A 14,557-nucleotide genomic window follows, 5' to 3' on the forward strand; every position below is an offset into this window, starting at 1 on the left:
CCTTCATATATGCTGATGCTTTACAGATAATCCTCCTTCCTTCATTGCACTTTGCATCTGCAGCATATATATGATACTTACCATTGTGGCCTGCTTTCATATATGCTGAGGCTTCACAGACAATTTTGCATTCCCCATTGCACTTTGCGTCTGTTGCACATTTGGTAAATTTTCACGATTGTTGTGCTCTTTTTTTACACTTGTTATGTTCATTACATGTTATGTATGATACCCTGCACATTTTTTTGCACTCTTTAGCACTTTTGTTTACTTTGCACATATTTGCATACTTTTTATTATATTATATTTTGCACTGCGCTTTTGCATTATTGCATAGGTTTATGCACATTTTTGTGGCAATAATTTGCACCATTTTTTGCACTTTATATTTTTTTGCTGCTGAGATATTGGCTGGTTCTATGGGCTGATTCTGAAAACCTCCACCAGGTTGTGTGTAATAACTATTACTAGATACTATTTGATTAATTATCTTCATTATATTATAGCGGTTTCATTGCCTTATGCACTATTTTTTATATATTTTTTTATGTATTTTTATAAATTTATGTTGTTGAGCCAAAAAATATTACAATAAAGGCTATTTTAATAAGCAATTTTGTTCTCATTTTTTACTTTTCTTATATTTTGTAATTGTCACTTATACGGTCCCTATCAAATTTTCTCTCACCATTTCAGCTAGTTTTTCTGCCATTTGGTAGTGGCAGAGGCTTGGTACTGCACATTTGTCTCCTGTTCAAATCGATAGGAAGCAGTTGTGCAGTACTTTGCGGTGGCCACTCGTAAAAGATGGAGAAGCTCCGCAAGTGAGTATTTCCATCCAGCGGCGTCCGCCAACACTGATAACACCTAATTTATGGGGGTGCAGGGTGTTGGACCCCAACCAATCAGACATTAATATCCTATTCTAAGGATGGGTCATCAATGAAAAAATGATGGACAACCTTTTTAAGGATAATTGTCATAATAATGGAAACAAAAATATTCTCCATAAAATTCACTTTCCTGCAGGTTCTGCTTTTGTATAAATTAATACATCCATAGGAATCATCTCTACATTTTGCATGCCTCCAGCATTAATACAAGTTCATTTAATCTGAATTATTTCTACAGAAATTATAACTATTTTTTGTCATTCAATTATTTAGAATTTTGGCTTTTATTATGAAAGGTGAAAACAAAAGTAATTGAAAGAAAAATTATTAAATAATTCAATGGCAAAATTTGCTATAATTTCTATTTAAATAATTAATGTTAAATGAATTTGGATTACTGCTGGATGTAGAAATGATATGGGGATGTAAAACATAGAGATGCTTCTTTTGGACATATTTGCTAAACAACAGGTCATATTTGTAAAACTGAATGTACCAAAAATCAGGCACAATTTGCACCAAAATTTGATTGTCATTACTTGCACCATACTTATCATGTGTTTTAGATGCCTTTTGTACCATGTTCAAGAATGGAGGTGTGACCTTGCTTAAAGGGATATACGGTAACTTACCAAAGAATGACCTTACAATTGACATTATGCATCAGAAAAGGAACCAGATATTTGGTGCAAATTTCTGGCACAAAGAAAATTAACCAATAGGTGGTGAAAGCTGAGACTAGAACTAATTTAAATCTAGATTTAACAAGCAGTATTAATTATTTTGATAAATCTTTTAGATATTTTGGAGAAGTTTACACTGTCTTAGGCCGGGGTCACACTGGCGAGGAATACGGGCGAGTGAGAGGCGCTAAAAGCACGCATTAGACACGGACAAATGATACTCTATGGGGTCACTCGCACCAGCTGTATATTTCTCATCCGTATCCTACGCTCCGTGCCAATCGCAGCATGCTGCGATTGTCAGCGTTCTACGCCCATAGTACGCCAATGCAATTCTATGGGTGCGCAAAAAATACAGATTACACACGGACCAGACATGTGACCTGCGAGCAATACGCAGGTCTTTTGGCTGGTGACAGGAAATGGGCCAATCCATCATCAGGAAGCCTAGGCATGCAAATGAGCTCAAAAAGCTCTCCAGACACCCAGGAAGTACGCCTCCACGGAGTACAGCAGCAGCATGGCGTCCACGTACATAAATGTGGAGATGCTCATTGTCCTGGTGCAAGAGTGTCCCGAAATCTGGTACCAACGTGATGCAAATTATGCAAACCGGGCAAGAAAGGAGGCGTCATGGAGGCGCATCTGTCGCCAGATGTACCATGACTTTGGTGCCTGACCACGTGAGGAACAGCATAAATTCGTAAGTACAACGCAAAACATGAGTAACCTTAGCGCGCAACAAAAAAGGAATATAGAATCAGCACCCCCCCTTCCAGTGCATGTACTTTTTGCCTCATGAGGCCGTTAGATTTGGATGTGACACGTGGATTCACACAGCCATAATTTGGGGTTAGGCCACAAGCTCCTCATCCTCCTAGACAAAACAATTATTAAGTGTAGCTAAAGAGACCCTGTGTATCTGCCCAATTACATATGCCACCATGGGTAGAAAGCACACCCCAGAAGGCGCCATGCCTAGACTACTGGTAGCAAATGTGACCTATCAAATATGTGAATTTGACAATATTTCCTGTCACATTGCAGTGGAAGATGTGATGAAACGGTGGCGAAGCATCCGGGACCAGTACCGCCGGGAACGCCAGCAGCGGTCCAGGAGTGGGGATGCTGGATATGTAAAAAGAAAATACATCTATTATGACCGGCTCTCCTTCCTTGCCCCAATTCTGGATCTGAGACCGTAAGTAGATACCTCACACCACATTACACAAATACTTTACAGGGCAAAAAATATTGATGTATTTTTGCCTCTGTTCTATTTCATAACAGAACTCAATCCAACCTTACGGATCGAGGAACGGCCTCAGAGGCAGAGCCCATAATAGATCCTGTAGGGGATGAGGTGGCTGGCCCATCTTCTCCCCCTACAAGGATGGCAGAAGATGAGTCATCACAGGACAACCCATTGGCTGCCCAACACACAACACCACCAGGACGGTCTGCTGCTGCCCCATCACCCATCCTTTAAGAGCCGGGCAACTTGAGCAGCAGCCCAACTGGCCATATCAGGGCATCCCCACAGGCTGCTGTTACGTCCCGGTGAACACGAAGAAGGCGCCAGGTCACTGTTCAAGAGAGCAGGACCAATGTGGACACAGGGGTGCTCAATTATTTATCAAGAGTAACTACAGATGATGGGAGGAGGCCTACTCACGTAGCCTCACCCTTTATCTCCGTGCCCTTACCCGTGAGGTCAGGCTCCGTATTAGGGGATGTTTTCAGATCATGCTTGATGCAAGCACCCCCCCAATACCCCATATGAGCTATTCGAATATCTGGAGAGGTGTCAGCTCCCCCCCGAAATCTAATGCACATGAGACCATCCACACAGATGCTTGCTCAAGCAGGGTCCGAACATCCTCTAATACGTGGGCCTACACCTCAACCCCTTCCTCCCACTACCCAACCTTCTATTCAGCAGCCACAAATGTCAGACTCTAGCCAACCCCACCAATATGGCCACTTGTACCCACCCAGTGTTGGAGGCTGGTCCCAACCTGGTTGGGGACGATCTGGCTATCTTGGTGGGTATGAGCCACGTGCCTACCACAGCCAACAAGATGCCCCTCACCATCATCATTACTCTGGCCAGTATCCCCAACAGTCCCAGGAGGCAGGACAATTCCAACATCATGGGCAACAGTATGGCCCCACACAGGGCGATGTTGGCCACAGTGTCCAGCAGCACCCACAGGCTGCTCTTCCACGTTCCCCTTCCCCAACCTATGAGGATTTATAAGTCTGATGGCCGTAGATGTCCAGTGCGGTTTAACTTGTGCTCCAAATATAAAGGGAAAAACAGGTGTTCTCCATCACCAAACTTTGTTACCTAATTTAACATTCAAATTTTTTAACAATGTTTTCCAATCATATTAAAGAATCCATCATGACAGGCAAGGCTACCTCATGCCTTTCAGACAGATATTACATGTGTGTACAAAAGGGAATATGTAAACGCGCTATACTGTAAAGTCAAAGGATGAAAATACACTACTCACTTGCTAATGCCTAGGAAAGGCGTGCTGTCCTTAGTGAAGTAGTTACCTTTTTTGCTAGCAATCTATAGGAACAAATCAAGGCGACCAGCCTTCAGAATATCACGCTCTCTCTATGTCTTAACAAGTGAGTTTTGTTTTTTCATCCTTTCCAGTATAGCATGGTAAAATATTCTCTGTTCTACAGACAGGTAATATCTGTCTGAAAGCCATGAGGTAGCCTTGCCTGTCATGGTGGAATATTTCTATGATTGGAAAACATTCTGAAGAAATGTGAGTGTTATCTTTTAGCATTAATTTTGTTGATGGAGCTCACCTATTTTTTTCCTTTCTAGTTTAATATTCTCATGCAGCAATGTTGTTATTGCCTAATGTTTTTTTGGGTTATGTTATGTAATGTTACTTTTCAAAAAAGTTTAAGAAGGCACAAAGGGCCATTTTGCCCATTGCCAAAATATTCATATGGCAATATTATGTTTGCCTTTAAGAAACCAAAAAAAAGGCAAAACTAAAAATTTGTCTACTATAGTTAACGTCTCTGTGTGATTTTTCAAAAACCCTGTCAACATACTAACATACACTAACCAATGCAATGAAACAGTCATAGAATCATAAGGGGTTGAGTAACATATATTTAGACACACTTTAACAAATTATAACATAGACACAGCATGCTCTTGCCAAGAAGTTGCCCCCTCAGGTGAGATAAAGTAATTAGTGAAAATATCACGCACTTTGAGGCCAGAGAGCGGTCTACGTTGAGGGTTCATAGGTGGTCTCACCCTGCGCACATTGTTCGGCCTATGCACAACACCATCAGAGGAGGAACAATCATGTATCCTGGTAAAGTTATGCAGAACAACACAGGCTTTCACAACTTCATTCACATTTTGTTCAGAATGGCAGACTGGAGTACCCGCCATTTGGCACAAAGAATCCCAAAGGAACACTCCACCAGTCACCTAGCACGTGATAGGCGCAAGTTAAAAATTCTGCGCCTGTGGTCAAGGTTGCGGCGGGGATATGGCCTCATGACGTTGCGCGATAACTGAAAGGCCTCATCTGCCACAAGGACATAAGGGACTGATTCTTCAGGGGAGCCTGGTAGCTGGCGTGGTGGTGGTATATCCAACTGGTTGGTGCGTAGCCGCCGAGCCATTATGGAAGTATTGAAGACTCTAGAGTCTCCCGTCCTTCCATAGGCCCCAATGTCAACAATTATAAACTTGTATTGAGGGTCTACCAGAGCCAACAATACAACAGAAAAGTATTGTTTATAATTGAAGAATTGGGAGCCAGAGTTCAGCGGCTTACGCACCCGGATATGTTTGCCATCCAGGGCCCCAATACAATTTGGAAACTGGTAGTCCTCCTCAAATTCCCTTGATATCCTCAACCAGTCTTCCATCCTGGGCTCAGACATGATCACTTGATGGAGACTTGTCCAGATTTCTGTACATGTAGACCTCACTATGCCTGAAATGGTTGATCTTCCAATGAGAAACTCATGGTGGAGGGCGGCATAAGACAGGCCAGTGGACAGGAAGCTGTAGAACAACATAAATTGATAAGTTTAGAATGCATAAAGTCCAAAAACATCAGTTACATGCCGACCAAACTTGGTAGGAATTGAGATAGAATAACACACACATATTTGGTTGCACAATGACTAAGTGATATGCAGGACATATTAGAGCTAACATTATGGTGTGTAACTTGAAACATATTTTGAGTAAGATGAGGGCATTAAACTTTGTCCAAGAAGGCAAAAAAACATAGTTTAGCACACACATTATGAACATGGAGAATGTGGTTGTGTAGTACATACCGTATTGTGAGTAGAAGTCGCTCCTCTGCAGATACAGCTTTGCGCATCCTTGTGTCCTGAAAGGTTATCCCAGGGTGCACTGTCTCCAAGAGTCGATCAAATGTGGAAATGCTCATGCGACAGTACTGGTAAAATTTCTCAGGATGCTCCCGCAGAGAAGAGTAGAGGCGGTGAAAATGACCTCTTGTGAGTCGTTGCCTCAAAAGTGGATGGACCCACATGCGTCTCCTTCTCCGCGGATCCACTATCACTGGGTATGGTTGCCCAAAGCGCCATGACAAAAGCCAGTTAAAGAGAACCTGCTCAGTTGTATTGAATCTCAGACCCTCTGCCATGTTGCACAAAGAACACCAACACACCTCGTGAAAGCAAGCTCACAAATGGACAGAATGTAGGCAGCCACCTGTTTCTGAGTGTATAAATAGGGTGCAAGCTAATTATTTAAATTGTTAGCAGGCCTCAAAACCGTTAAATGTCCATTTTGCAAGGCTGCGAGAAAATCTCGCCATACGGATTGCATACGGATGCCATACGGATTACATACGGATGCTCACATGCGCAAAATACGCGACCGCACCTTGCTTACGGATGACCTACGGAGCACTATTTAGGGGTCATTCATCCGTATTACGCATGTAAACAACGGACCGTATTTTGCGCTGGTTAGTGTGACTCCAGCCTAAGAATTAGGCAATATTGACAAATCTGCTTCAATATGTTGGAATTTTTATTCAATTTTTATTGGCCATTTTTATTTCTATTTTCTTTGTTTTCTGTCTATGACTGAGCAGTGATACAGCCACTAAAAGCTTAGAACAAATTGGTTGAAAATCTATCCAAATTTAATAGAGAGTGTTTTATTGGGATTCAAGTCAGAAGGGATTATAAAGGGAAGTCGGAATTGGGGCCTCTTCTTAGCCCTCTCATATGCCATATAACAATTAGAAGATGAAAAACAATGAGAAAACAAACAAAAAGGCAAGTTTATTGATCAAGCAATGACTTTATGTATTCAATCATCTGATTTGATTTTAAAACATTCTATGTCAATACACTGAAGGTAGTCAATCCAGTAGAAGCAATCTGTTCGTAAAATTTCCATTCACAAACACTTTAAAATGTAACTTTTCATACATTTGAAGTAAAAAGTGCAATCTGGTGTCTAGACTAATGAATGTTATGGATAGATTGAATATCATCATCTTGCAGAAAGCAAAGTTTGCTACATTTACGTGAGGAAATTTGGGCCCAATTCGTTAACACTTGCGTATTGTACACCAGTCTTAAGAAAGGAAGAAAGAGTCACAAGCTATTTAAAGCATTTAGCGCATGTATCAACTTATATGCGCCATGTGCTGTTGTAAATTTCTGCTATAATTTATACAACCATTGAGGCGTTAAGTAGTTTATGAAGGATTTGTCTGTCAAGCATTTTTGGACACATGCCATGCTGCCTAAGCTCAGCCAAATGCCAAAAGTTGCAACATTTTTGGAAACTTTGAGTTGCACAAAACTTTTAACAATTTCAAGCAGTTTTACAGCAGAATTCGTCAGTCTTATGATTAACAATGCATGCAGTAACAGTTTACTGTCATCTTCTTAAATCTTATGTATACATATACAGTATCACCTGGCGACATAATTTTAATTTTCCTGGTCAGCATGATTACATTGGATTAACGCGAAGCAACCGTTTGTCTCCCCACATTCCTCTGCTTTCCTGCATATCCTTGTCCATATCCGGAAGTAAGGAATAAAGGACTTTTTTATATTTTTCATCGATTTGTTGAGTGCTGTTTTTCTTTTATACTTATGCTGGACTAATATTCTCTTTGATTGACCACCCTAAGCTACTCTATGCACTGCACAGCTCTGGACACTGATTTGGTGTGATTGTTAAGATACCATTTGTTTCCTGGTGCTGATACATCCTTTTCATTTGAATACTTTGAGCCTCAACATAGGATGTAATATTGTGTTTAATGAAATGAAGGGTTTAAAGGCTTTTCCGGCAATGCTTTTTTTTTTTGCGAAAGCGGTTAGCAACGCTCATGACTAGTGTTGAGCATTCCGATACCGCAAGTATCGGGTATCGGCCGATACTTGCTGTATCGGAATTCCGATACCGACTTCCGATATTTTTTCAATATCGGAATTCGGCATCGGAATCGGAAGTTCAAAGTTGATTGACAGCCTGACGTCATCATGATGCGCGGTGTGTGCGCATCATGATGCGCCGTCATTTCGGGCCTTCCGGGGGTCTCTGCCGGCCTGCCGGGGGGCTGTGTGGACTGCCCGGGGTCTGTACCGGCCTGCCGGGGGGCTGTGCCGGCCTGCCGGTGGTCTGTGCACCCTGTGGGGGTCTGTACCGGCCTGCCGGGGGGCTGTGCCGGCCTGCCGGTGGTCTGTGCACCCTGTGGGGGTCTGTACCGGCCTGCCGGGGGGCTGTGCCGGCCTGCCGGGGGGCTGTGCTGATGTCCGGGGGTCTGTGCAAGCATCGTCCGATGGGACTACAAGTCCCATCTGGCGATGCCTGCTACCATGACAGTGATTGACACATTAGCCAATGATGGGACAGTAGTAGTCCCATCATCCGGCTAATGTGTTAAATGTTAAAAAAAAAAAAAAAAATACTACATACTACATACATACTACATGCATGCTACATACATACTACATGCTACATACATACTACATGCTACATACATACTACATATATACTACATGCATGCTACATACATACTACATGCTACATACATACTACATATATACTACATGCTACATACATACTACATGCTACATACATACTACATACATGCTACATACATGCTACATACATACTACATACATACTACATGCTACATACATACTACATGCTACATACATACTACATGCTACATACATACTACATGCTACATACTACATGCTACATACTACATACATACTACATGCATGCTACATACATACCACATACATACTACATACATACTACATGCATGCTACATACATACCACATGCTACATACATACCACATGCTACATACATACCACATACATACCACATACATACTACATACATGCTACATGCTACATACATACTACATGCATGCTACATACATACTGCATGCTACATGCATGCTACATACATACTGCATGCTACATACATACTGCATGCTACATGCATGCTACATACATACTACATACATACTACATACAATACATTCATACAATACATACATAGACATACAGTACATATAACATAGAGTAACATACTTACCAATACTTGTCACATTGTTCCCCGAAGCCATTGTCTTTTCCGGAATAAATATTAACATAACAAACCACAAAAATACTCACCCACGATCCGAAGCAGTCCACGAGTGTGTCCCACGACGATCTTGGGTAGAGAACTGCAGCATCAGCTGATGCTGCCGTTCTCTACGGGCTGCAGGAATCCAATGACGGAAGGTAGGTATCCTTCCGCACTGTATTCCTCCGCCACTTAAAAAAAAAAAAGTCCCTAGTCTCACTTTATGCCATTGCTGTGTGGGAATTTCCCACACAGCAATGGCATAAAGTGAGACTAGGGACTTTTTTTTTTTTTTAAGTGGCGGAGGAATACAGTGCGGAAGGATACCTACCTTCCGTCATTGGATTCCTGCAGCCCGTAGAGAACGGCAGCATCATCTGATGCTGCCGTTCTCTACCCAAGATCGTCGTGGGACACACTCGTGGACTGCTTCGGATCGTGGGTGAGTATTTTTGTGGTTTGTTATGTTAATATTTATTCCGGAAAAGACAATGGCTTCGGGGAACAATGTGACAAGTATTGGTAAGTATGTTACTCTATGTTATATGTACTGTATGTCTATGTATGTATTGTATGAATGTATTGTATGTATGTAGTATATATGTGGTATGTATGTAGCATGTAGTATGTATGTAGTATGTATGTAGCATGCATGTAGCATGTAGTATGTATGTAGCATGCATGTAGTATATATGTAGTATGTATGTAGCATGTAGCATGTATGTAGTATGTATGTGGTATGTATGTAGCATGTAGTATGTATGTAGCATGCATGTAGTATGTATGTAGTATGTATGTAGTATGCATGTAGCATGTATGTAGCATGTATGTAGTATATATGTAGTATGTATGTAGCATGTAGTATGTATGTAGCATGCATGTAGTATATATGTAGCATGTAGTATGTATGTAGCATGCATGTAGTATGTATGTAGCATGTAGTATGTATGTAGCATGTATGTAGTATGTATGTAGCATGTATGTAGCATGTACGTAGTATGTATGTAGCATGCATGTAGCATGCATGTAGTATGTATGTAGTATGTATGTAGTATGTATGTAGCATGTATGTAGCATGTATGTAGTATATATATAGTATGTATGTAGCATGTAGTATGTATGTAGCATGCATGTAGTATATATGTAGTATGTATGTAGCATGTAGTATGTATGTAGCATGCATGTAGTATGTATGTAGCATGTAGTATGTATGTAGCATGCATGTATTATGTATGTAGTATGTATGTAGTATTTTTTTTTTTTAACATTTAACACATTAGCCGGATGATGGGACTACTACTGTCCCATCATTGGCTAATGTGTCAATCACTGTCATGGTAGCAGGCATCGCCAGATGGGACTTGTAGTCCCATCGGACGATGCCTGCACAGACCCCCGAAGCCTGCACAGACCACCGGCAGGCCGGCACAGCCCCCCGGCAGGCCGGCACAGCCCACCGGAGCCTGCACAGCCCCCCGGCAGGCCGGCACAGCCCACCGGAGCCTGCACAGACCACCGGCAGGCCGGCACAGCCCCCCGGCAGGCCGGCACAGACCACCGGAGCCTGCACAGACCCCCTGGCAGGCCGGCACAGCCCCCCGAAAGGCCCGTACAGACCCCAGAGAGGCTGTACAAGGCAAAAACAGGGTTTTTCTTATTCCGATACCGGAAGTCCCATAGACTTGAATGGGACTTCCGGTATCGGAATCGGCGATACCGATACTTTTTTTAAAGATCGGCCGATCCATTCCGATCCGATACTTTGAAGTATCGGACGGTATCGCTCAACTCTACTCATGACAGATCATATGATATGTAATTTTACATGTGTCCTGGAGAATATGTATAGATGCAACTTTACTGACATAATTCACCTTCCAAAGCATTTAATGAGAAATGGACACAAGATTAGGAAAACATATACTACAGCCTGTACCAGATATCCTAAAATGTAGAGTGAATTGGTAGAAGTGTCATCGGTAGAGTTGAGGGAATAGGTTCAGAATCGGTTGCTGAATCTTAATTTGCCATATTGTTACCCTATTCGTGCCGAATTTATGTTTGGTGATCAGTTCTGAACATATTCAGTCATTTCTACTCTCATTAACTCCAATGACGTTCAGCGAATATTGTAAAAGCAATATTCGACCCCGATCGTAATCGGTATCAAATTTTGAAAAATTCGCTCAATTGTAGTCATCAGGTGATACTATCTAAAAGTCGTATATTCCAGCTCTGTTTTGCCTCTATTTTCTTTAGGTACTGAGCAAAACTGTGGAACTTTTGAACAAGAAACCAGCATGGCTTTTTTCTCTGATTTCATACAACCATATTAGGACAGATATCATACTATGATGTTCCAGGATATATTATTGGTTTCATAAACCCATTCCCTTGCCAATCCATGGGTAACAAAAAGAATATGACGTCAAATACAATTCTCAAAGCTAATTATTTTTTTACCCAACTTACATAAACTCATCAAATAAGATATTCTTTTTACAAAAGTGAAGAACCAAGGATCACTCTATTATTCACGGTGGCAGTTCTACTGACATCACCGTCGATGTCTGACTTTTCATTAAAAACTTTCTCCAGCATGGTCGGTAAGGACTTCAAAAAGTTTTTTTGGAAATCTTGAAAAAAGAAAATGTACAGAATGGGGTTCAGACAACTACTGAAATAAGCCAGGCAGGAAAATATTTCTGCAAGGAACATGTCTAGTTTTCTGTATTTGTAACTGATTTTTACTAAAGGCCAAGTGTTATATGGAAACCAGCATATGAAGAAACATACGATAACAGTGGTGGTGACTTGAAAAGGCCGTTGAGACTTAGAAGATCTTTTGAGTTTTTTCAACTTAAGAAAAATAAGTATGTATGAAAGGAGAATAATGGCAAAAGGGAAAGCAAACATGCAGATATTTTTGATGAGGAACATGGCATCTCTTCTCCCTTGCGTGTAAAATCCTTCCACTCTAACATATTTTGGAAAACACTCTGAGACAAGATCAAAGGCATGATTAAACACTATGTAAGGGATACTTAGCAGAATACTAAAAATCCAAATTAACAGAGAAATAATGTTGGCCAGCCTAGGAGTCCTATGAAGTTTGGTCCATATTGGGCAAAAGATGGAGACACATCTGTCAATGCTGATGATAGTCATGAAGTACACGCTACAGATCATATTTATGAACAAAATTGTAACACCAGTTTTGCACAAGAAATGATCGTAGTAAATTTCATGGTACAAAACCCACTCTGAAATACGCAAAGGTAGAGAAATACATGTGATGAAATCAGCGATGGCCAGGTTGAGGAACCACACAGCATTGACAGTCTTCTTCCTGAAGCCAATGATCCAGATGACTGAACCATTTCCGATGATCCCCAAAACTAAAGTAATGCTGTACCAAATGATGCACATTTTGGGTATGCGGTAATCAATAGCATCGTCCTGAAAAAAGTCACTGTTGTGTTCATTATTGAGCTTAGGATTCAAGACTGTCACCGAGAAGTTATAATTGGAAATCCTGTAATTTAGTATGTAAAAAATAGAGAAAAAGAAGATAATATAAGTACAATCCAGCTATTAAATCATAATTTTCAAAAATACATCTATGTTTGAAAATCTAAAATGTAAGCCATCACAGCATCTTTTAATTTGTTTTCTTTTTTTTTCTAAACCGAGATTTCATAAAGTATTTCTGACAGTTATTGATTCATTCAATTACCCTGAATCTATCACGTTTTTGTTCTAAATGCCGCTTAAAGTGAATTTGCTAACCCACTGAAGTTATCTATATGGGCATGTAGGTCATACGAAGCTGAATTAAGTGATACCTTGATATCTGTAATCCGATATCTTATTTCAGAGAAATCCTTGTTTCTCTTAATATGTAAATGTGCGGTTAAGATCTTGGGGCCAGACATACATTTCCCTGAGAATCTGCCTCCAGAGCTTAATTTAAATGAAAGGGACATTACTAGTGTGAGACATGTAATGACTGACAGTCAGCTCTCCTGAGCTATATGTCTAACACTGGTAAAACTCCCTTTCATTTACAAGATGCTTTGGAGGCAGATTCTCAGATATATGTTCGGCTCACAGATATTAGCATCTCGTTTACATATTAAGAAAAACATGGATTTCTTTGGAATAAGACATCAGATTACAGATATCAAGGTATCATTTTCTTCAGCATTTTATGATCTACATGTCCATATATATGGCTTAAGATGATTGATCCTACTGACAACTTCTCTTTAAGAGTTCTGTTCCCACGCTCACTCATAGAGAACATTTCTGATTCATGTTCCTTCACCACTCATAGAGAAAGCCTGTGAGTCTTAGCTTCCTCGACCATTGGTGAGGAAGCTTGTGAGTCCTGCTCCCCATGCAAACTCATGCAGAATCCTTGCATGTTTTGCTTCCTCTGACTACTCCGAGAGACAGAATGAGTCCTAGTTCCTCTGGCATTCATAGAGAAAACCTTTCAAGTCGTGCCTTCGTCATCTACTAACAATTCTAACCTTTACAGGGTAAACCTATCATTAGGGTCATACTGTCTGAACAATGGGCAGCATGAATCAGAATCTGGCTACACAATTGCAATCAGGCATGCTTTACCCTGAAATTTATTTTAATTTCAGAGAAAAAGGCACAGTTAGCAAAGCCAGAATAGTCTAAGGTTGGCTTCTTCCCCCCTACACCAATTGATTGACAGGTACCTCCCAATGTACACACATGGGAGAAACATGTCAATCAACTGGCAGGTGGAGTATGAAGCCAGCTGGGGACCACACCAGACTAGTCACACCTCTCCCTGTGGTCATTGTCTGGATTTTAAAACTTCGTGTTCTTTGAATTGTTGCAGAATTTCAAGGTAAAACATTGCTGGCTCCAATCTTGAATCAAGGTATTGGCTTGAAGTGTCCCATCTAAATTGTGAGAGTCCCAGTGATCAGAAAGCAATTACCTTTCCTGTAGATGTCAATGTACTAAGATGAATGTTACATAATAAGAATAAAATTATTACTTGTAATCTTTGTAATAATCATCGTAATCATCGGTGGTGTTTTGTAGCTCCATGTTGTCTTCTTTCCGTCTTTCTCAAATAAATGGCTGTTCTTTAGTAAGAAACAGGGAAACCTAAAAAATGGAAACAGGTTAGGTGATCCCTGTCAAATATTTTTTTATGAACTTTCCGAATAATTTATTTTGAACTTACAATGACATGCCATAGCTACGAGACAGGAAAGATTCAATGGTCATCTTTGTGTTTACCGGATTGGAAAGGGTTGGCTCAACTAAATAAATGGTTAA

General features: G+C 40.8%; 1 protein-coding gene across 1 annotated transcript; it reads right to left on the reverse strand.

Moving 5' to 3' along the window:
- Positions 1–11,104: 11,104 nt before the first annotated feature.
- Positions 11,105–14,323, reverse strand: LOC141084982 (formyl peptide receptor 2-like). Its single transcript, XM_073569909.1, has 2 exons — positions 14,271–14,323; positions 11,105–12,764 (listed from the first exon to the last, which is right to left on the reverse strand). The coding sequence occupies exons 1-2, from the start codon at positions 14,321–14,323 to the stop codon at positions 11,729–11,731; spliced, it is 1,089 nt and encodes a 362-aa protein (XP_073426010.1). The 3' UTR covers positions 11,105–11,728.
- Between the last annotated feature and the right edge of the window lie 234 nt (positions 14,324–14,557).

This window comes from Dendrobates tinctorius, unplaced genomic scaffold, assembly GCF_039654945.1.
Source record: "Dendrobates tinctorius isolate UK_male_01 unplaced genomic scaffold, ASM3965494v1 ptg000028l, whole genome shotgun sequence".
Classification (NCBI taxonomy): Eukaryota; Metazoa; Chordata; class Amphibia; order Anura; family Dendrobatidae; genus Dendrobates; species Dendrobates tinctorius.

Bases quoted from the DNA above. Each gene is read 5' to 3' on its own strand.
- LOC141084982 (XM_073569909.1), bottom strand. From the start codon at position 14,323: ATGGAGCTACAAAACACCACCGATGATTACGATGATTATTACAAAGAT. The intron at 12,765-14,270 runs GTAATAATTTTA...ACTAAATTACAG, and splicing joins GATTATTACAAAGATTACAA to GATTTCCAATTATAACTTCT.